The sequence below is a fragment of the Ornithorhynchus anatinus genome, chromosome X5, assembly GCF_004115215.2.
Source record: "Ornithorhynchus anatinus isolate Pmale09 chromosome X5, mOrnAna1.pri.v4, whole genome shotgun sequence".
Lineage (NCBI taxonomy): Eukaryota > Metazoa > Chordata > Mammalia > Monotremata > Ornithorhynchidae > Ornithorhynchus > Ornithorhynchus anatinus.
Window position 1 is genome coordinate 61963591 of NC_041753.1, and position 24410 is coordinate 61988000.

The following is a 24410-nucleotide window of genomic DNA, read 5'->3' on the forward strand; positions in this document are numbered from 1 at the left end:
CTTTTGCAGGCTTCTGAGGTTCACTGCGCTTCTCTTTCTCCACAACCTATTTTCTCCCCAAGCTATTGCTTACCTTGAAAACCCTTTGATAGAAATCACCATAGAAATATTTTTTCAGGTGCACTTTTTTGTACTTCAGGTGTGGGGAAGAGAAATTGAATTAATAATAATAATAATGGTATTTGTTAAGAATTTACTATGTGCCAGGCACTGTACTAAACGCTGGGATGGATACAAGCAAATTGGGCTGGACACTCCCTGTCCCATATGGGGCTCACAGTCTCAATCCCCGTTTTACAGATGAGGTAACTGAGGCTCAGAGAAGTGAAGTGACTTGCCCAAAATTTTGTTGATCATTAGCTCTTGTCTGATGTGTAAAATTATCCTCTGAGGTTTCTAATCCTGGATCTAATAGCAGGCTCCAGAATTAACACTAAGACAGGCAGTACTCCCCAGAACTCTGGAAAATACCCTCTCTCCTTCTGCCTTCTATTTTCATCTCTGGAAGCAGTGTGACCTAGTGGAACGACCACAGGGCTGGGAGTTGGAAGGATCTGGCTTCTAATCCCCAGCTCGGCTACTTGCTGGCTGTGAGATCTTGGGCAGGTCACTTAACTTTTCTGTGCCTCAGTTACCTCATCTGTAAAATGGGGATTAAAACTGTAAACCCCAGGTGGGACATGGATTGTGTCCAACCTGATTACTTTATATCTACCCCGGCATTTAGCACAGTACCTGGCACATAGTCATTGATAAATACAGTTTTAAAAAAAAAGGCACCACACATGATTACATCACTGTTTTTTGACTACACCAAATCAATCACACTGAGATGGTTGAGTGGGGGCTGCAGCAATTTTATCAGAATTAAAAGTTCCAACCTTGCACTGGCTCCAAAGCTTCCTCGGCCTAGGGGAAAGAGCACGGGCCTGGAGAAGCAGCGTGGCTCACTGGAAAGAGCACGGGCTTTGGAGTGAGAGGTCATGGGTTCGAACCCCGGCTCTGCCACTTGCCAGCTGTGTGACTTTGGGCAAGTCACTTAACTTCTCGGTGCCTCAGTTCCCTCATCTGTAAAATGGGGATTAAGACTGTGAGCCCCACGTGGGACAACCTGATTCCCGTGTCTACCCCAGCGCTTAGAACAGTGCTCGGCACATAGTAAGCGCTTAACAAATACCAACATTATTATTATTATTATTATTAAGTCAGATGACCTGGGTTCTAATTCTGACTCTGCCAATTGCTTGCTGTGTGGCCTCAGGCAAGTCACTTCACTGTAAAATGGAGATTCAATACCTGTTCTCCCTCCTACTTTGACTGTGAACCCAAGTGGGACAGGGACTGTGTCCTACCTGATTGACTTAGAGAAGTAGTGTGGCTCAGTGGAAAGAGCCCGGGCTTGGAAGTCAAAGATCATGGGTTCTAATCCCTACTCCGCCGCTTGTCAGCCATGTGACTTTGGGCAAGTCACTTCACTTCTCTGTGCCTCAGTTACCTCATCTGTAAATGTCTGCCCATCACCTAAAACTCAACATGTCTAAAACTGAGCTCCTTATTTTCCCTCCCAAAACCTGTCCCCTCCCTGACTTCCCTGTCACCGTGGACAGCACGACCATCCTTCCCATCTCACAGGCCCGCAACCTTGGTGTTGTCCTTGACTCAGTTCTCTCATTCACCCCACACATCCAATCCATCACCAACACCTGCCGACCTCACCCTCAAGATATCGCCAAGATCCGCCCTTTCCTCTCCATCCAAACCGCTATCATGCTGGTACAAGCTCTCATAATATCCCGACTGGATTACTGTCAGCCTCCTCTCTGATCTCCCTTCCTCGTGTCTCTCCCCGCTCCAGTCTATTCTTCATTCAGCTGCCCGGATCATCTTCCTACAGAAACGCTCTGGGCATGTCACTCCACTCCTCAAAAGCCTCCAGTGGTTGCCTATTAACCTTTGCACGAAACAAAAACTCCTCACTCTTGGCTTCAAAGTTCTCCATCACCTTGCCCCCTCCTACCTCACCTCCCTCCTCTCTTTCTACTGCCCATCCCGCACGCTCCGCTCCTCGGCCACTCACCTCCTCATAGTCCCCCCTTCGCGCCTGGCCCACGTCCTCCCGCTGTCGTGGAATGCCCTCCCTCCTCACATCCGCCAAACTAACCCTCTTCCCCTCTTCAAAGCTTCACTGAGAGCTCACCTCCTCCAGGAGGCCTTCCCAAACTGAGCTTCCCCTTCTGTCCCCCCCAACCTCTGCTCTTCCCCCTTCCCCTCAGCACTGTGCTCATTTATATATACTATTTATTACCCTATTTATTTTGTTAATGAGGTGTATATCTCCTTGATTCTATTTATCTTGATGAGGTTGTCTTGTTTTTGTTTTGTTTTCTTTTGCTTTGGTGCTTGTCTCTCCCTTTTAGACTGTGAACCCGTCATTGGGCAGGGATTGTCCCTATCTGTTGCCGAATTGTACATTCCAAGAGCTTAGTACAGTGATCTGCATATAGTAAGCACTCAATAAATACTATTGAATGCATGAATGAATAAAATGGGGATTAAAACTGTGAACTCCACATGGGACAACCTGATCACCTTGTATCCACCCAGCGCTTAGAACAGTGCTTTGCACATAGTAAGCGCTTAAATACCACCATTATTAATAATAATGATAGCATTTATTAAACTCTATGTTCCAGGCACTGTATTCAGCGCTGGGGTGGATACAAGCAAATTGAGTTGGACACAGTCCCTGTCATTCATTCATTCAATAGTGTTTATTGAGCGCTTACTATGTACTAAGCGCTTGAAATGTACAATTTGGCAACAGATAGAGACAATCACTGCCCATTGACGGGCTTACAGTCTAGTCGGGGGAGACAGACGGACAAGACAATTTAATAGCAATAAATAGAATCAAGGGGTTGTACACCTCATTAACAAAATAAATAGGGTAATAAAAATATATACAAAAGAGACAGTGCTAGGGTGGTGGGGGAGGGAGAGGGGGAAGAGCAGAGGGAAAGGGGGGAAAGGGGCTTAGCTGAGGGGGGGGTGAAGGGGGGATTCCCTGGTCCCACCTGGAACTCACAGTTTTAATCCCCATTTTACAGATGAGGTAACTGAGGCACAGAAGGAAGTGACTTACCCAAGGTCACACAGCAGAGTTTAGAACTATGTGCTTGACACATAGTAAGGGCTTAAATGCAATAAGAATAATACCTGAAGTCCACACTGGATTTGTGTAAGCTACTCGAACACAGGCTAGAGTCTAGATTTCCTGCAAAAGGAGGGAGATACATCCACCCTCCCCTCACCATAATCCAGCAGAGGGTTGTTTTCCTAACCTTTACTACAGCCCTTTCTTCAATTCAAGGAATCAGATTTGTCTCTTTTTATGTACTCAGAACACAATTAAATTCAATTCGCTTTCTTACTCAAATACAAGCGACAATAAACGAACAAGAAATCTGAAGTATTAAAAAAGATAAAGTCGTGTGGATCATAAACATCCAAAGATTTATGAGCATAATTAAATCCAGAAATCCAAGCAAGCTGAGATTGGAGAAACTTCTGATGCAAAATGAATATAGTGACTGCTTAATAAATACCATTGGATGATGGTGATAATAAAGTTGTAATGGAATGAGAAACCTTTCCATGAACCTCAGTGCAGATAACAAATAAGAGACTTTGATATACCAGCTCAGTTTAAAGTCAAAAGTAGCTTAAAGCTAGGCTGGGCCATGATGAGGCCTTTTCTGCATTTCACATGTAATCTAATTTGCAAATGGAAGATAAAAAAATATTTTCTATAATGGGGCCATCCAAACTCTTCTGTGAAGAGTTTGGTTTTGATAAAGACGTGAATCCCAGACTGGTGATTTTAGGAATAATCTGCAGTCAGTTTGGGGAATTATTTCTGAAAAGTGAAATTAGCCAAGGCAATAGGCTATTGAGCGGGAAACAATTGAAATTTACAACATATATACACACTGAAATGATAAAAAAAAAAATTTGTGGACAATTTTCTTTTCCATTCATGGTTTCTATGTGTTCTCAGGGCAGGTAAAATCCTGCTTTTATATACATATATATGCACAGTCCATGTCCCACATGGGGCAAACAGTCTTAATCCCCATTTTACAGATGAGGTAGCTGAAGCACAAAGACTTGCCCAAAGTCACATAGCAGACAAGTGGTGGGGCCAGGATTAAAACCCAGGTCCTTCTGACTCCCAGGCCCTTGCTCTAGCCACTTGGCCACACTACTTCTCAAGGAAATATTGAATTATTAGGATCATAAAGTAGGTGGGCTACAAAGAGTGGGGTTGGGATGAGGGTGATAAACCAATGTATAACCAAGTGACATCCAAACCATCCAGCCTGCTGAATGTCAAACTTCCGAAGAATGAAGACACATGCAAGGATATTTCTACACTTCAGCAATTCCACTATGGAAAGGAACCCTATCTACTTTTACCAGTGTGACCAATAACTGGGCACATGCTCAAGTAAAAAAGAGCAACCCAAGAAAGAGCCCCAAGCACTCCATTCACCAACAAAGAGAAACAACCTCACTAAAAAACTCCAGCTTTTATCCTTTATTGACAAAGTTTATCCTTTGTCAATCACCCAGCATTAGCATTTTTGCCCACTGTAGATGGTCCTAAGGCCTCTCCTCTGATGAGCACCCTGGTATTCGCACCTGATTTCTTCATGTTAAGACCTTGGTGACCACAAACACTCATCATTCATACCTTCTATTTCAACTCTCAAACCTTACTCTGTGGCCAGGGCCCTGGTACATTCATTGAGTTTTCTGAGAATGAAGAGATGACAAAATTTCAACAAGAAGCAAATAAAAAAGTCTTTTATTGGGTATTTGGAAGAAATATTGCAACAAAAATGTTTTACATCTGCAAATCGAAAAGCAATCAAAACACTAGCTATAACTTCATAATCACCCTAACCCTAGTTGTACCTCTAGACCGAATATGGTTAATTTCAAGTTTTTCAGGTTAATTTCAAGTTTTTTAAATATCAGTGACTGGACTTTTTTCAACAACTGAACTTTAGGCACAAATGTCACTTCTCCATCCCTTTCTCAATCCGCTCTACAGTTAACTGCCTTTTATCAATTGACATCATAGCCTTATTCAGCCTTATTCAGCCACCAAGACATTCACTTTTGTAGTTTCAGTAGTTTAATCCTTCAAGCTTCCTCACCCACAAATAATCAAATTTCATTCAGCATTTTAAAGCGACAGTGGGCAGGCAGAAATAGCCAAGATTTATGCAATCATAACAATTGTTTCCTTTTTTAGCCTCTCAGGTTATGAGTTTTGTGTGGTATATTTTGCATCTATTCGAGGGTTTAGCATATAGTGTTTAGTACCATTATTATTACATTATTGTTTAGATCACATTTGGGTTTTCATTAACTGGATGATTTGAGTTCTCTGAGTCTGCTCTACACTTTTGAGAAATGTGAATAATGAATTGTTACAAAACAACAAGGGAATGAAAAGCCAGCCCTACCTAGGTGAAAAAAAAACCCAACAAAAACCCCAAACCAAACACTTTCCCAACTCTAACCATACTATCTTATAAAGGTCTGAGTTCCACAATGGAGGTTATTGATGTTTCAAGAGGAGGATTTAACGGACTGCCTAACGTGGGTGAGAAATACTATACTTATGACATTGTGTTAACTATGTGCTAAACGCTGGGGTTACGGAGATTAAGGAGACCAGGTACAGTCCCTGTCCCGCATGAGGCTCACATTCTATTTTATGCACATTTTACAGATGAGGAAGCGCGTTTGATTATTGTTACATTGTTCTCTCCCAAGCGCCTAGTAGAGTACTCTGCACACAGTAAGCCCTCAATAAATATGATTGAATGAATGAATGAGGTCCAGGGAGATTAAGTGACTTGCCCAAGGTCATCCAGTAGGCCAATGGCAGAAGCCGGGTCTAGAACCTGCTTTCCTCACTAGCAGTCCCATGCTCTTTCCATTAGGCAATACTGCATCTCCAAAAGACACCCATGAGCCAGTCTAGACATCCCCTCTGAAGGCACTGGGGTTTCAGTTTGTCTCCAGGTGGAGCCTGTCAGCCCATGAACTCAATCATTCATTCAATCGTATTTATTGAGCGTTTACTGTGTGCAGAGCACTGTACTAATCACTTGGGAAGTGCAATTCGGTAATAGAGACAATCCCTACCCAACAACAGGCTCACAGTCTAGAAGGGGTTATCAATAGGCCCCCTTGATCCCTGCATGTGCTTAATGATAATAATAATCATATGTGTTAAGCACTTATGTGCCAGGCACTGTACTAAACACTGCTCTATGGTTGCTCATTCTCTTCTGTTGAGGTATTTCTATAATTCTTAAGAAAAACCTGTAAATTTCCACCCTTCACGCTCAACCAGAGGCTGCGCTGAGGTCTGGGGCCTGAAGGGGCACAAAGGAACCCCTTTGGAAGTTGGAATCTAATTTTGAAAATTTATTATAAGAAATTTAGAAGCCATGTTGTAAATCTAACCTCTTGCTTATCCAAAAATATGTTCAACAGACTTTTGTCTACTTTAATATTATTTATACTCTTAAACCTCTTTGAATACATTGCAGGATCTACCTTTTATCTACCCTTGAACCCTCGCAACCCACTTACTATGTGCCAAGCATGGGGGTAGATACAAAATAATCATGTCAGACACAGTGCCTACTTCACCTGAAGCTCATAATCTAAAAGGGAGAGGGAGAATAATTGACCTTCGTTACAGATGAGGAAACTGAGGCCCAGGGAAATTAAGTGACTTGCTTAAGGTCACTGCAAGCGAGGTCAAGGCAGGAGGAGTTGGGATTAGAACCCAGCTCCTCTGACTCCCAGGCCCATGCTCTCACTACAGTGCCTAGCACTCAGGTGCTCAATAAATGCCACTGCTTGATTAATTTGGTGAAACTCTGGGTGGGCTTTAAATAGTAGGTCTATTTTTCCATAATGGTGCTTTGAAGGTGCCCTGTTTGTGTATTTGAGAATACCTGGCCTGCATCGTTGAGTCAGAGAGTGCGGACATAACTAGGTGCATTTATGAATGAGCAAGAAACTAAAAGGAAATAAGGCTACAAATATAAATTGAAGTAAAAATAGAACCCAGCTTCAATTTATTTAAATATTAAAATTTCTGAAAACATTCAAACTGAAACCCTGCTCAAGTTAGCATCAAGTTTCTTGCACTACACAGGAATACAAGAGTTTCAGCATTTTCCAGAAATGTTCATATTGACTGGCCTCTAAACAGTAGTAGTACAATGTTTATCAAATTTTCTAAAGAAACAGATGCTACCATCAATATTAACGTAAAATTTCCTTCACATGTTTATGAAGACATGACTAGCAGCAAAATTATTGGTATTCAGAGTACAATCTTAAAGAAAGTCAAACAATATACTCCATGGATGCATTCAGTAGTGCTATTTCATCAAGCCACTGTGATTTTATGCAAATTCCCATAAACTGTGTAACTGGTTCGATGGAGCAAATTTACATTTAAAGTTAAATATAAATGCCAGTAGGCAAAGGGTAACACTAATGCCAGTATTAGTCTGATTTTCTCACACATTCAAATAACATCAAATGCTCTAAATAAATCAATTTCACTTAAATTAAATTCATCTATGCATTCTATATTTGTATCAAGTTTAAGTAAAAGGATTTATTTATATTCTCCTCTTGCTCTTCCTCATGACTTTGCTGTCAGTACACCTGAACATTTCTAACAGTCCTGCCACTTCAATTACTGAACATGAACAATGGTAAGGCACTGTACACTAATGTTCCCCTAAAAATCGGGGAACACTGATGAGTCAGCAGAGGTGGCTCCTAAACTTTGAATTCCTTATTAGTTCCCTTTAGAAAATTAGAATTATTCTTCCTTTTATTTTAGGAATCTATACCAAATTTAACCCAGTCTATGAGGCAACCTTCCTCTAAAATTTCCTAAATATCTGAAGATCGAGTGCCTCAGGTTTTCATGGATTGCTGACAGAAATAAATGTGAGTCACTTGTGACCAAAAAGCCATTGGTCAGAATGAAGAGAGAATGGGATTAAAATACATTTAAAAAAATTAAATCTTTAATCACATATACACACATATACATCTACATATATGTATATATACATATATATAGAAGGAACATTAATAGCAGCTAATTATTGACTTGATATTTTTATAATTAATTTCCAATGAATCAAGATCATAAATATGCTTAGTAAATAATTCACTTCATAACAACTCAGATATTTTCCCTTTGGGCAAAACAATCTGAGATGATAAGATTGATGCTCCTACATTTTCCACCTTAATGAAATAAATTAGGGTTAAAAGTTTAAGATTTAAAATGGTATCCCCTATAATGAAAGCCAAGTATCCCTCTAGCCACTGCTTGTTCATGTAGGGACCCTTGGGGGTAAGGGAGGTACAAAACAAACTAGAAAGGACTTTGAGTGGAAAACCACCCTGTGTCTCAGTTGACAGCCATACCCTCAGCCACTTCAGGCAATTATACTTATCTACTTCTAACTTACCTCCAGACTGTAGGCTCCTTGCGGGGAGGGATCATGCCTACTGACTCTACTGTATCATAATTATTATTATTATTATGGTATATGTTAAACGCTTACTATGTGCAAAGCACTGTTCTAAGTGCTGGGGTAGATACAAGGTAGCCAGGTTGTCCCACATGGGGCTCACAGTCTTAATCCCCATTTTACAGATGAGATAACTGAGGCACAGATAGGTTAAGTGGCTTGCCAAGGTCACAGAGCAGACAAGTGGCAGAGCTGGAATTGGAACCCATGTCCTCTGACTCCCAAGCCCGGGCTCTTGCCACTAAGCCATGTTGCTTCTCTCAAGAGCCTCATACATCGGTCTGCACACAGCAAGGGCTTAATATCACTGATTGATTCCCTTGAGTTTACTGTTTACCATATTTACTTGCATCATCATCATCATTTCATTTTTTTGTGAACCCAAAACCGGTTAAGGTGTCTTATGTGAGGTCATAGAAGAACAAATTCTAGCAATAAGGGGAGCAGGAGGGAAAAAAAAAAAAAGGAAAGGAGGGGAGAAGAAAGAGAAAGGCAAGAGGATATTTACACTGCTTCTCCTTTATTGCACTCTCCCAGGTGCTGCATATAATGTCTCACCAAGCACCTAGTACAATCAATCAATGGCATTTATTGAACACTTACTCTGTGCAGAGCACTGTGCTAGGCACTTGGGAGAGTACAATTTAAAAGAGTTTGCAAGCAGGGCCCCTGCTCCCAAGGATCGCACATCTACAAGGAGAGATAGACATTACGGATAGCACAGACAGCATTCTGTACACAGACGGTATGCAATAAATATCAATCAGAAAATAATGGGAATTCACAAAATTTTGTATGTCAAGCATCTGATCTAGCATTAAAATTTGGGATTTTAAACATCCTTGACACCCTCAAGGATGTCTTTTCTAAATATTCACACCTTTAAAACTGAAGCCCCGTACACATGAACTAGAAAAACACTGATGGCTTGAACCTCACAGGACTTATTTCAACAGTGCCAATTTAAATCAAGCTATATCATCTCTCACAAAATATATTATACCATATTATATATAAGTACAAAATGTACAATGTGTCATTCTTCCCCTAGGCTTCTCACTACTAATCTTTCACACCACAATCTTGGAACACCTGCTCTCCTGGCATTAAAGGAAAACTTACCCTGTAGTACTCACCTGTTCTGAAACACAAGCAGTTCTCCCCACGCAACACTGTGATGTCCTGTTTCCAAACAGGCTTGTGTTGTTGGATGGGTGCTCCCTAATTCCCTCACAATGCTCCAGCCAAACCATGTAGTGGAAACATGCGTTACGGTGGAACTGGTTGTATCATGCAACTGTCTCTTCCTATGTTTTAGTACTAGTAGATTAATGCCAGAAATACATTTTTAGAAAAACACAATTAGCCACTAGACTGACTAAAATCCCAACGGTTTGACCCTGTCTTTTGTCTTTATATACACACACATTGTCATCCTCGGAATCCAAATGCTGCCATATTTTCTTTTACCACTGTGGCATATTTGACAAAACCTCTCAAATGTTTCAAAACATAAGTTGTAACCTTGATGTAACCTTGATTTTTAAATGAATAATCCTAGATCTGTTGCACGAAGAGTTTAATGTTGCATTAGCTTAAGATGGAGTAGCTATACTGCATTCAAGTTGTGTTTCACAGGGCTAATTTCAAATTGTCCACCAAGAACAAGAGTCCAGTTATAACGGAAGCTCGAACTAGAATGACATTTGTTCAGAAGCCATTTGTCGTTCTGTTTCTGTACTTCACCAGGAAATGGTTGTCTTTGAATTTACTATGCTCTGGATAATCCAGTCTTTTTTTAGCTTCTTCGATATCATTTCGAATCGCTGCAATAAGAGCATCTGTAAGGAGATGAAAGAAATAGAAAATAAGGAATCTACTCCATAAACTTGATGCGGATGTCTGAACAACAAAATGAAAACCACATGCGACAGTCATGTCCAACTAGTTTTATATTCAACATTAAATGCATTGCAAGTCATTTAAATGAAGGTGAAAAATCAAAAAGCATGTAGTAGGCAAATACCACACTAACAACTTCATCTTATGAAAATAACGTTGGCTGTCGGATCAACAGAATACTTTTTATTCCATTATAATAATAATAATAGCAATAATGTTGGTATTTGTCAAGCGCTAACTATATGCAGAGCACTGTTCTAAGCGCTGGGGTAGATACAGGGTAATCAGGTTGTCCCACGTGAGGCTCACAGTTAATCCCCATTTTACAGATGAGGTAACTGAGGCACAGAGAAGTTAAGTGACTTGCCCACAGTCACACAGCTGACAAGTGGCAGAGTCGGGAGTCAAACTCAAGACCTCTGACTCCGAAGCCCAGGCTCTTTTCCACTGAGCCACGCTGCTTCCCAATAATGTTGGTATTTGTTAAGCGCTTACTATGTGCCAAGCACTTTCTAAGCGCTGGGTAATTGGGTTGTCCCACGTGGGGCTCACAGTCTTAATCTCCATTTTACAGATGAGGTCACTGAGGCACCAAGAAGTGAAGTGATTTGCTCAAAGTCACACAGCTGACAGGTGGTGGAGCCGGGATTAGAACCTGTGACCTCTGACTCCTAAACTCGTGCTCTTTCCACTGAGCCACCCTGCTTCTCTAACCTCTTGGAGGTAATGCAACCTCCACCAAAATTTGCATTCACAATTTGCCACAACATTAGAGGGAGAAAAGGCATATGAACAGAGGACAAACAGTATTGTTACAACCTTAGAATGAAAGTACTACCCATCTTCTAGTTCTATTACTATGGTTACTAACAAAATATTCTTTAACAAAATAATCTCACTGGAGACTAAAACATACTAAAGGAAAACCCATCCAAATACAGCAGTCTGGGCATGCCAAACAAGATAAGAGCAGCGCTTAGCATCAAACCAATATTTGAAAAGAACACAATTTTGACACGCTTACCAATGGATTCAAAACTTTCCTCAGGTCTGATGTAACCTGTGATGATAATGCTGAGCATTTCACCGTAGAAATCCTCTTTGAAATTGTGCATGATATGTGTTTCCTAAAAAGCCACAAGATATATTAAGGAGATTACCAAATGGAAGGGGAGAAACATCCAAACTTCAAGATTGACTCAACCTTCACTTCAAACACATTGGTATCTGATTAAAAACCATTTGCATAGGATGTTTATGCAAAAATCTATTTGCATAGGATGTTTATTTACACAGACACACATCCTCCTCCTAATCAACAATAGTATTTGTTGAGCGGTTACTGCTAAACACTGTACTAAGCACTTAGTACAATACAATAGACACATTCTCCGCCCACACCGGGCTTACAAGTCTCCAGGGTGGGGAGACAGACATGACTACAAATAAATACAATTACAGAAATGTACATAAATGCTGTGAGTGGGGAAGAGCAAAGGCACAAGTCAGGGACTAAGGGGGAGGCAGAAGGGAGTGGGAGATGAGGAAAGGTGGGTCTTAGTCTGGGAAGGCCTCTTGGAGGGGCTGTGGCTTCAATAAGGCTTTGAAGCGGGGGAGAGAAATTGTCTGTCGGATTTGAGGAGGGAGAGCATTCCGGGCCAGAGGCAGGACATGGACTAGTAGTCAGCAGAGAGAGGTGAGATATCAAACACCCAAAGGTCTCAGATCCAACTCACACAGATGACACAGAAAAAGAGAGGGAGTTGGAAAAAAGAGGGCCTAATCGAGGAAGGTCACATTCATTGTCGGAATAATGTTCCCTAACTCTGGCACTGAGTTCTACCCAGAAAACAAGCACGATGGAAGAACTGACTACTATATTGAAATCTAAGCATCTTCATTCACTTCTTTCAACAGCATAGTATAAGAAAACTGCACAAAGGCACAGATAAAGCAAAATTCTTACCATTGACTTCTTAGCATTTCTGTAGTATGGGTTCCACCCCACACTTAAAACCATTTTATGGACTTCTCCGTTTCCAACACAGGCCCAGCCATAGTATATTCCTGTAGACATGTCAGGTGGAAGATCTTCAACAATGTCTTCAGGAAAATTTGCTGCATATGGAAAAAGAAGTTCATTTTTTCTTAAAGCTGAGAAGAGATCCATATTTAAGAGTTACACTAGTCTTTCTAGAAGCTTTCAAAAAAAAAAATCACTAGAAGCACAATTGCCTGACTGAGAAAATTTGCAATGATCCTGTCCAAATCTGCCAGTCTCATCCCCCTTCTAGTCATTCTAATCTCGTTTCCTGGACTCCGGTATAAATAGGGTAAGAGAACAGAGAAATTTGCCTGCAGCAACTATACCATTAGTCCTCCACAAAGATACTTTATACATGAAAAAAATCACACCAAAAGAAGATAGGAAAGAACATATTAAAATGTTCCAGGCTACGGGCATAAGGGCCAATTTTTGTTGCCATGGCTGAATTAGACGTACTCTACAATTAATCATCTCACCTGAAGATGCTGAATTTTAAGATGCCTGATTCTAAGTTTATTAACATTAATGTCCATCTCCCCTTCTAAGCTGCAAACACGTTAGGAGCGGGGAATGTGTCTGCTGATTCTGTTGAAATGTACTCTCCCAAGCACTCAGTACAGTGCTCTGCTCATGGTAAGCGCTCAATTAATACCACTGATAAATAATGGCAAAATCAAAACAAAGATTTCAGCCTTCAGCCATAATTTTGACTATGACCTAAAATTTCCCACAATGCTAAGTAGGAGGAAGAATGGGAACCGAATCCCCATTTTACAGACGGGGAAACTGAGACACAGAAAGTTAAGTTCATTCATTCATTCGATCGTATTTACTGAGGGCATACCGTTTGCGCAGAGCACTGTACTAAGCGCTTGGGAAAATACAACAATAAACAGTGGCATTCCCTGCCCGTGGCGAGCTCACAGTCCAGAGTGGTGAAGACAGGCATGAATACAAAGAAATATAACTACAGATATGTACGGAAGTGCGTTGGGGCTGGGAGAGGGGAGGAGTTAAGCGATTGCCCAGGGTCACACGACCGGCAAGTGTCCGATCTGATTACCTGGTATCTACCCCAGCGCTTAGTACAGTGTTTGGTCCATAGTAAGTCCTTAGCAAAACATCACAATTGTCATTATTATTATTTTTTACTATTACGAGGTGGAGCCGGAATTATAACCCAGGTCTCCCGATTCTCGGTTCGCGGCCCTTTCCACTAGATCCCGCTTTTTCTCGATTACTTTTAAACGACTCCGAGTATTCATTTTAAACTCATCTCGATCCTTTCCGGCTGCACAGCTCCTATGACTGCAACACCAAACGAACACCTACAGTCGCACCTTATGAACACCTACTTCTCAGTCAATGACTGGTATCTATCGGACACCGGGTGCAGGGCACTGTCCCAAACGGCTCGGGAGAGCGCTAAAGAGTCAGTAGACACGATTCCCGTCTTAAGGATTTTTTGGGAGTCTGGCTTTCCTCCGATCGATAGAGGGGGGGATCGAGACGGACAGAAGGACGGGGGGGGTTTGGAAGGGTTGCCTTTTGGTCCGATCAAAGATCAAGACCCCGGGGGTGGCCAACGGTTACCAATCAAGAGGCCCTGGAGGCTTGGAACCCAAGTCCTTTTGACTCCCAGGCCCGCGCTCGATGCACTAGGCCACGCGGCTTCTCGATCTCAATATATTCTTCTGGGCGTGTTAAAATTTTCTCCCCCTACCGTGCTTGGGAGCGAGGCCGTTGGGGAAGGGCGGGCGGTTTCGGGAATAGCCAAGCCTCAATTTCCACCCTCCCCCGCCTCTCACCCCACCGCTTCCCACACTCTCCCCGGTGCCTCCGACTGCCCCTGCTCGCAGCCCCCCCCCCCCCCCCGCCCGGCCAAGTGCCCTTCTCCCCCTCCCCGCCCGCAACCGGAGTCCGGCCCGCTGGCTCAGCGCCGGGATGGGCAAAAGCCGCTCACCTGTCGGGATGCCCAACTGCTTGGAACCTCGGCCGAAGCCCCGCACTACTTCCCCCCGACAGAAGTAAGGCAGGTACTTCATCTTGTCTTCTGTCGTTCCCCCTAAGGGCCCCGACTGTGGCTGAGCGGCCGTTGATTTGCGGCGATGGGGCCTGGCGAGGCCGGGCGGCTGGACAGGCGAGTGGACGCGCGGGGAGCCCGGCACTTCTTCTGCCCCAAGGCAGCGCTCGCGTCAACAAACGCCCCCCTCCCCCCGCCCCCGACGCTCACCGGCCCCTCTGACTCAACAAACACCGTTTTGGTGACTCCGCACCGTCGCTAGCCAACGCCGGAGAGACGGAAGTCGAAGCCGGGAGGGGGGCGGGCCCAAGAGAGAGGAGGGGGACGAAGAGAAGTAAAAGGGGAAGGGAGGGGAGGGGAAAAGCGGAGAGCGGCTTGACCCGCTCAGCCTCCGCCGAGTAGCCCTTAGTGACTCCCACCGGCGCCGTCATCGCCCTTCTCTTGTCTACAGACCCCTTTCTTTCCCCTTTCCTCTTCTCCTTGCGCCCCCCGGTCTTTTTTTCTAATGGAATCGCTCACCCGACCCCGCCTTTCGTATTAGTTTCTACCACTCCCTCCGTCCCCCCTTCCCCCCCCCCGCTTTCTTCCACCATGCGGGCGAGGAGCTGGCGACCCCTGCTGTCGGGAGCGACGAACTGCATGTCTTTGTCAAGACCTTGAGCCACCCTATGCCCTCATATTTTCCGATTTCAGGTTCTTCCAGGTGCGGGGCGCCCGATCGATCAGTCAACAGTAGGTTCACATAAGAAAGTGTGCGATAGTAGAATTATCTTCTATTTCGAAGATGACGTTACCGACGGCGAGCGCGAGTGTCTTTGAGAGAGAGCATTTCTTGAACACGCACACATTCCGTCCATAAAAATCCAGTAGCGCCTTCTCCGGCCCCCTGTCTTTAATAAAAATAATAATATAATATTATGGTATTTGTCAAGCGCGTACTAGGCGCCAGACACTGTACTAAGCGCTGGGGTGCATACGAGCAAGCCCGGTCGGACACGGACCTGTCCCACATAGGGCTCACGGTCTTCATGCCCATTTTACAGATGAGGTAACTGAGGCACAGAGAAATGAAGTGGCTGGGGGTAAATACTGCTTTGATACCAATCTCGAGGAGGGGAAGAGTATGTTCTACCGCCAGCAGGACACGCATTTGAGTTGTCTTTGCAGTACACGAAATGGTTTGCCATCCACACACTGCTATCTTCAACCTCTCTCTGATGGTTTCATCTGTTCTGTCTTCAAACATGCTCGAGTTTCTTCCATTCTAAAATAACCTTGTATCAGACCCACAGCCCCCTTCAGCTTGTGTCCCATCTCCCTGCTCCCATACCTATACAAACTCCTGGAACTGGTCAAATCCATCCTTATCGACACCCATGCCCATTGCCCGCACCAGTCGCTCCAGACATTTAACTCCCTCCTCAAACGCCCCCACCTCCCCCATCTCTTACCCCAATGACCTGGACACCTACTTTATTGAGAAAATTGAAACTATGAGGTGTGATCTCCTTAAAATCTCCCCTATTCCTCTTCACAACTCTCCCATGTTTCCCAGCAGTCATTCAATTGTATTCATTGAGCACTTACTGGGTGCGGAGCACTATACTAAGAGCTTGGGAGAGGACAATATTACAATAAACAGACATTCCCTGGTCACAACGAGCTTTAATGTTTATTCATTCATTCATTCAATAGTATTTATTGAGCGCTTACTATGTGCAGAGCACTGTACTAAGCGCTTGGAATGTACAAGTCAGCAACAGATAGAGACAGTCCCTGCCCTTTGACGGGCTTACAGTCTAATCGGGGGAGACAGGCAGACAAGAACAATGGCAATAAATAGAGTCAAGGGGAAGAATATCTCATAAAAACAGTGGCAAATGAAGAGAATCAGGGTGATGTACACCTCATTAAACAAAATAAACAAAATAAATAGGGTGATGAAGATATATACAGTTGAGTGGATGAGTACAGTGTTGAAGGGGTGGGAGGGGAGAGGGGGAGGAGGAGAGGGAAAGGGGGGAGAAGAGGGTTTAGCTGTGGAGAGGTGAAGGGGGGACTAGAGGGAGCAGAGGGAAAAGGGGGGAGCTCAGTCTGGGAAGGCCTCTTGGAGGAGGTGAGCTTTAAGTAGGGATTTGAAGAGGGGAAGAGAATTAGATTGTCGGAGGTGAGGAGGGAGGGTGTTCCAGGACCGCGGGAGGACGTGGCCCGGGGGTCGATGGTGGGATAGGCGAGACCGAGGGACGGTGAGGAGGTGGGCGGCAGAGGAGCGGAGCGTGCGGGGTGGGTGGTAGAAAGAGAGAAGGGAGGAGAGGTAGGAAGGGGCAAGGTGATGGAGAGCCTTGAAGCCTAGAGTGAGGAGTTTTTGTTTGGAGCGGAGGTTGATAGGCAACCACTGGAGTTGTTTAAGAAGGGGAGTGACATGCCCAGATCGTTTCTGCAGGAAGATGAGCTGGGCAGCGGAGTGAAGAATAGACTGGAGCGGGGCAAAAGAGGAGGAAGGGAGGTCAGAGAGAAGGCTGACACAGTAGTCTAGCCGGGATATTATGAGAACCTGTAGCAGTAAGGTAGCCGTTTGAGTGGAGAGGAAAGGGCGGATCTTGGCGATATTGTAAAGGCGAGACCGGCAGGTCTTGGTAACGGATCAGATGTGTGGGGTGAATGAGAGAGACGAGTCAAAGATGACACTGAGGTCGCGGGCCCGAGAGACGGGAAAGATGGTCATACCATCCACGGTGATAGGGAAGTCAGGGAGAGGACCGGGCTCGGGAGGGAAGATGAGGAGCTCAGTTTTGCTCATGTTGAGTTTTAGGCGGCGGGCAGACATCCAGATGGAGACGTCCTGGAGGCAGGAGGAGATGCGAGCCTGAAGGGAGAGGGAGAGGACGGGGCGGAGATGTAGATCTGCGTGTCATCTGCGTAGAGATGGTAGTCAAAGCCATGAGAGCGAATGAGTTCACCAAGGGAGTGAGTATAAATGGAGAACAGAAGAGGGCCAAGAACTGACCCTTGGGGAACTCCAACAGTTAAAGGATGGGAGGGGGAGGAGGTGCCTGCTAAGGAGACCGAGAATGACCGGCCAGAGAGATGAGAGGAAAACCGGGAGAGGACGGAGTCCGTGAAGCCAAGGTGAGATAAGATTTGGAGGAGGAGGGGATGGTCAACAGTGTCGAAGGCAGCTGAGAGGTCAAGGAGGATTAGAATGGAGTAGGAGCCATTGGATTTGGCAAGAAGGAGGTCATGGGTGACCTTAGAGAGAGCAGTCTCGGTAGAGTGGAGGGGACGGAAGCCAGATCGGAGGGGGTCCAGGAGAGAATGGGAGTTAAGGAATTCTAAGCAGCGAGTGTAGACAACTCATTCTAGGATTTTGGAAAGGAAGGGTAGTAGGGAGATAGGGCGATAACTGGAAGGGGTAGTGGGGTCGAGAGAGGGTTTTTTTAGGATGGGGGAGACGTGGGCATGTTTGAAGGCAGAGGGGAAGGAGCCATTGGAGATTGAGTGGTTAAAGATAGACGTTAAGGAAGGGATGAGGGCAGGGGCGATGGTTTTTATAAGGTAGCGAGAATGGGGTCCGAGGCACAGGTGGAGGGGGTGGCACTTGCGAGGAGGGAGGAGATCTCCTCTGTGGATACTGCAGGGAAGGATGGGAAAGTAGGGGAGAGGGTTGGTGGGAGGGAGGGGATAGGGGGAGGGGTGACTTTGGGGAGCTCAGACCTGATTGTGTTGATTTTTGTGATGAAGTAGGTGGCCAGATCATTGGGGGTGAGAGATGGGGGAGAGGGAGGAATGGGGGCCTAGTTTAGAGGGGGAGAGAGACAGACATTAATATAAATAAATAAATGTACATTAGTGCTGTGGGACTGGGAGGGAGGATGAATAAAGGGAACAAGTCAGGGCGACGCAGAAGGAACTGGGAGAAGAGGAAAGAAGGACTTACTCAGGGAAGTCCTCTTGGAGGAGATGTGCCTTCAATAAGGCTTTGAAGTGGCAGGGAGAGTAGATGTCTGTAGGATTTAAGGAGGGAGGGCATTCCAGGCCAGAGGTAGGACATGAGCTAGGGGTCGGTGGTGAGATAGATGAGATCGAGGTACAGTGAGAAGGTTAGCATTAGAGGAGCGAAGTGTGTGGGCTGGGTTGTAGTAGGAGAGAAGCAAGCTGAGGTAAGAGGGGCCAAGGTGATTGAGTGCTTTGAAACCAATGGTTCAAATGAGTTTTTGTTTGATGTGAAAGCTCCCCCCTCTAGACTGTAAACTCGTTGTGGGCAGGGAATGTATTGGTTTATTGTTATAGCATACTCTCCCAAGTCCTTAGTACAGTGCTCTGCACACATAAAGCCCTCAGTAAATAAGATTGAATTGAATTTAATTGAATTGAGGTGGATAGGCAAGCACTGGAGTTTCTTGAGGAGTGGGGAAACATGTCCTGAACTTTTTGTAGAAAAATGATCCGGGCAGCAGAGTGAAGTATGGACTGGAGTGGGGAGAGACGGGAGGCTGGAAGGTCACTAAGGAGGCTGATACAGTAATCAAGGCAGGATAGGATGAGTGACTGTACTAACGTGGTAGCAGTTTGGATGGAGAGGAAAGGGTGGATTTTAGCAATATTATCAGAGGAGATCTCCTGCCTTCTCTCAAAATCCATCTGACCCCATACCTTCACACCTTATCAAAACATTTGCCCCCTTCCTTCTTCCCTCCCTGACTGCCGTCTTCAGCTGTTCACTCTCCAATGACTTCTTCCCCTGCTTTCAAGCACGCTCATGTCTCCCCTATCCTTCTCTTGACCCCATGGCTCTCCGGTTATCTCCTATCTCCCTCCTACCATTCCTCTCCAAACTCTTTGAGTGAGTTCTACACCTGGTGTCTGAAATTCCTCTCCTCCAATTTGCTCTTTGACCCCCTCCAATCTGGGTTCCATCCCCTTCACTCCACAGAAACTGCCCTCTCAAAGGCCACAAGTGATCTTCTTGCCAAATCCAATGGCCTCTACTCCATCCTAAGTCGACTTCGACACTGTCTACCACCCTTTTCTTTTGGAAACATCATCCAACCTCAACTTCAGTGACACTGTCCTCTCCTGGTTCTCCTCCTGTCTCTCTGGCCACTTATTCTCAGTCTCTTTCATGGGCTCTTCCTCTGCCTTCAAGACGTCTCTATTTGGATGTCCCACTGACACCTCAAACTTAGAAGCAGCGTGGCTCAGTGGAAAGAGCATGGGCTTTGGAGTCATAGGTCATGTGTTCAAATCCCGGCTCGGCCACCTGCCAAGCTGTGTGACTGTGGGCAAGTCACTTCACTTCTCGGTGCCTCAGTTCCCTCATCTGTAAAATGGGGATTAAGACTGTGAGCCCCACGTGGGACAACCTGATTCCCCTGTGTCTACCCCAGCGCTTAGAACAGTGCTTGGCACATAGTAAGCGCTTAACAAATACCAATTAAAAAAAAAAAAAAACATGTCCAAAACAGGACTCCCTATTTCCCACCCAAACCCTGTCCTCCCTGATTTTCCAGCACCACCGTCCTTCCTTTCATTCATTCAATAGTATTTATTGAGCACTTTCTATGTGCAGAGCACTGTACTACGCTCTTGGAATGTACAATTCGGCAACAGATAGAGACAATCCCTACTATTACACACAGTGTAATAGGTGTGACAATCCCTGCCCAGTAATGGGGTCACAGTCTAAACGTCTCGCACAGTCTTTCCTGTCTCGCAAACCCATAGCCTTGGAGTTATCCTTGACTCATCTCTCTCATGTAACTCATATATTAATCTATCACTAAATCCTGTCAGTTCAACCTTCACAACATCACTAAAATCCTCTCTCTCCTCTCCATCCAAACCGTTGCCATGCTAATCCAAGCACTTATTCATTCATTCATTCAATCAATCATAATTACTGAATGCTGAATGTGTGCAGAGCACTGTACAATTGGAAAGTACAATTCAGCAATAAAGAGAGGCAATCCCTGCCCACAATGGTCTTACAGTCTAAAGGCGGGGAGACAGACATCGAAACAAGTAAACAAGTATCAATGTAAATGAATAGAATTACAGATATATACATAAGTGCTGTGGGGCGGGGGGAGAGGGAAGAGCAAAGGGAGTGAGTCGAGGTGACACAGAAGGGAGGGGGAGCTGAGGAAAAGGGGGCTATCCTGCCTTCTTTACTTTAACAGCTTCCTTGTTGACCTCCCTGCCTCCTGTCTCTCCCCACTCCAGTCCATATGTCACTCTGCTACCCAGATAATTTTTCTACAAAAATGTTCAATCTAAGTTTCCTCACAACTCAAGAACCTCTAGTGGTTGCCCATCCACCTCTGTCTCAAACAGTAAGTCCTTACCACTGGCTTCAAAGCAGTCAATCACCTCGCCCCCTCCTACCTCACCTCTCTGCTCTCCTATTACAACCCAGCCCGCACACTTCGCTCCTCTAATGCCAACCTACTCACTGTATCTTGAGATCGTCTATCTCACCACTGACCTCTGGCCCACGTCCTACCTCTGGTCTGGAACGCTTTCCCTCTTCATAGCTGACAGTGACTGTCCCCACCTTCAAAGCCTTACCGAAAGTACATCTCCTCCAAGAGGCTTTCCTTGACTAAGCCCCCATTTCTACTTCTCCCACTCTTTTCTGCATCTCCCTGATTTGCTCCCTTTATTTACCCTCTTTTCAGCCCCACAGCATTTATTTACATATCGATAATTTATTCATTTATATCAATGTCTGTCTCTCCCTCTAGATTGTGAGCTTGTTGAGGGCAGGAAATGTGTCTACCAACTCTGTTGTATTGAACTCTCCCAAGCGCTTAGTATAATGCTCTGAACACAGTAAGCACTCAATAAATATGATCAATTGATTGATAGAAAATCAGACTGGACACGTTGCCTGTCCGGGAGGGAGAGGAGGGGGGGGCATCCCAGTCTAATTAGGAGGAAAAACAGGTATTGAATCCCCATTTTACAGATGAGGAATCTGAGGCACAGAGAAATTAAGTGACAGCAGGCAAGCGGTCAAGCCATGATTAGAACCCAGGTTTCCTGCCTACCAGTCCTGTGCTCTATCCACTAGACCACTCTGCTTCCCTCTCTGGAGAGGATTTGGCCCTCTCCAGTTTTCTGAGCCTAGCTTATGCTCAAACAGGAGGTAAAGGAAGTGGGGTATGAAGTTCCAGTAAGTATCGCTGGGAATTGTAGGTGAGAGAAGTTTTTCTGATTCCCCCACCCCTTTTTCGGATCACCATGGTGACTTTCATCTTGAAAGATGCACACTGCCATCAAGTTGAAAACTTTTATGCAACTTTTATTCAGAAGAATGGATATGTATTTCTATTCCCCTGCCTATTGCTGTTAAAAAGTGAAGAGAGACTCACCCTCTTCTCTGACTCCAATATCTTGAGTTGGCACCACAACAAGCATCCAGATGAGAGTTAATTAGGGTGCAGTTCATTATAACCAGCAATGTAAGCAGTATGCCTCAGTGGATAGAGCACGGGCCTGGGATTCAGAAGGTCATGATTTCTAATCCTGGCTCCACCACTCCTCTGCTGTGGGCTCTTGGGCAAGTCACTTAACTTCTCTGTGCCTCAGTGACCTCATCTGTAAAATGGGGATTGAGACTGTGAGCCCCACGTGGGACAGGGACTGTATACATATCGATTTGCTTGTATGCACCCCTGCACTTTGTAGCGGTGCCTGGAACATAGTAAGTGCTTAACAAATACCATTATTATTATTATTGTTTGGTTGAACTGTGTTGCAGTGAGAACACACCAATAAATCATGTTTACCATAATACAGTATATTCAATAGTATTTGAGTGCTTACTATGTGCAGAGCACTGCACTAAGCGCTTGGAATGAACAAGTCAGCAACAGATAGAGACAGTCCCTGCCCTTTGACGGGCTTACAGTCTAATCGGGAGAGACGGACAGACAAGAACGATGGCAGTAAATAGAGTCAAGGGGAAGAATATCTCATAAAAACAGTGGCAACTAAATAGAATCGAGGCGATGTACATTTCATTAACAAAATAAATAGGGTAATGAAAATATATGCAGTTGAGCGGACGAGTACAGTGCTGAGGGGATGGGAAGGGAGAGGGGGAGGAGCAGAGGGAAATGGGGAGAAAAGAGGGTTAAACTGCGGAGAGGTGAAGGGGGAGCGGTAGAGGGAGTAGAGGGAGAAGGGGAGCTCAGTTTGGGAAGGCCTCTTGGAGGAGGTGAGTTTTAAGTAGGGTTTTGAAGAGGGGAAGAGAATTAGTTTGGCGGAGGTGAGGAGGGAGGGCGTTCCAGGACCGCGGGAGGACGTGGCCCGGGGGTCGACGGCGGGATAGGCGAGACCGAGGGACGGTGAGGAGGTGGGCGGCGGAGGAGCGGAGCATGCGGGGTGGGCGGTAGAAAGAGAGAAGGGAGGAGAGGTAGGAAGGGGCAAGGTGATGGAGAGCCTCGAAGCCTAGAGTGAGGAGTTTTTGTTTGAAGCGGAGGTTGATAGGCAACCACTGGAGGTGTTTAAGAAGGGGAGTGACATGCCCAGAGCGTTTCTGCAGGAAGATGACCTTCAGGTGAAAATACCTTCCAGAGTGATTAAGGTAGTCAACACGGGCATGTTTTTTCTGCTGAAAAGAAGGCACAATCTTTCAACTGTAGTATCTAAAGCAAGTGGTTCTCTTGCTGTCCACAAGGTGGTATATTGTATCTTTATTTCTGACTTCTGTGGCCTTGGTGTAGGGCTTCCTGTTCTCATTCAAAAATGAAGACCAGAATAATTCAATCATTGATACTTATTGACTCCAGTACTCAGCAAAGAGAAAACGTCGACGTCTATAATTCTGGAAAGGAATCATTCAAACCTGTGCCTGCTGTTCTCCGTAAAGAAAATTACAAAAGGGAAACTGGTAAAACAAGAAAATGCCCCAGCATGAAGGAATGGAGAGCAAACAAATCCAAAACTATGATTTGAAGACACAGCTTTCTGTTTATCCATTGTGCATGCAAATAAACATGAACCATCAGTAAAACCGTGTTGTTAAATTGGTTTGTTTTTCTTTCTTTCTTTTAATCAATCAATGATGTTCACTGAGTGCTTACTTGTGTTCAGGGCACTGTAACTAAACACTCAGGAGAGTACAATACAAAAATGCTTAGGAACAGCCTATCAGCCAACTTAGCTGCATACCTGAAGTTGACTAATTAAGAAATGAGAGGCTGTACTGCTGGAGAAAATGGTTGGCAGAAAAATAATGCCCTAAACAGAAGTAATACAGGAAATATACTCACCCCATCCTTAGCCCTACAGCACTTATGTACACCACGTTAAGTACGCAGTCTTATACTATGTCATCTCCCCTATCTGTAATTTATTTTAATGTCTGTCTGCACCTCTAGGTTGTAAGCTCCTTGAAGGTAGGGAAAATATCTACAAACTATCGAACCGTACTCTCCCAAGTGCTCAGTACAGTGCTCTGCACACGGTAAGCACTCCACAAATATCACAGATGGATTGATTAATTAATTATGACTGTTCAGGGTGTGTTTGAGATTTTAGTCCCTTAAAAGGAACTCATATTTACTATTTATTTGCACTGTCTGCACATTTAAGACACTCTTAGGAGCTTGGGAAGAAAAGCCTGTGTATGTGGCAGATTATGTTTCATGCCTCCTTCTATACATCTTTGCTTCCTCAGAGTTTCAGTCAGTTGTAGGGCAAAAGATATTCTTTGAAAGTAAATTAGGAATCTTTAGAAGTTGTAGTAATTCTTCCACGTGTATTTTCAAGTCAA

At 44.7% G+C, this 24410-nt stretch overlaps 1 protein-coding gene and 1 long non-coding RNA gene across 2 annotated transcripts; one reads left to right on the plus strand and one right to left on the minus strand.

Annotated features, from left to right (window-relative positions):
- Positions 1-10219: 10219 nt before the first annotated feature.
- On the minus strand, positions 10220-14823 carry RFK (riboflavin kinase). Its single transcript, XM_001516372.6, has 4 exons — positions 14570-14823; positions 12526-12677; positions 11584-11686; positions 10220-10498 (listed from the first exon to the last, which is right to left on the minus strand). Exons 1-4 carry the CDS (start codon positions 14649-14651, stop codon positions 10368-10370), a joined length of 468 nt encoding a protein of 155 aa, XP_001516422.2. The 5' UTR covers positions 14652-14823; the 3' UTR covers positions 10220-10367.
- A 387-nt stretch (positions 14824-15210) lies between these two features.
- LOC114808241 lies at positions 15211-23651 on the plus strand. Its single transcript, XR_005659688.1, has 2 exons — positions 15211-15332; positions 23359-23651. It is a non-coding gene; the product is annotated as an uncharacterized LOC114808241 (long non-coding RNA).
- Positions 23652-24410: the final 759 nt, after the last annotated feature.

Coding starts and splice junctions, on each gene's coding strand:
- RFK (XM_001516372.6), bottom strand. CDS start 14,651: ATGAAGTACCTGCCTTACTTCTGTCGGGGGGAAGTAGTGCGGGGCTTC. Junction 12,678..14,569: donor GCAGTTGGGCATCCCGACAG/GTGAGCGGCTTT, acceptor TTCCATATGCAG/CAAATTTTCCTGAAGACATT. Junction 11,687..12,525: donor GAAATGCTAAGAAGTCAATG/GTAAGAATTTTG, acceptor GTGGCTTTTTAG/GAAACACATATCATGCACAA.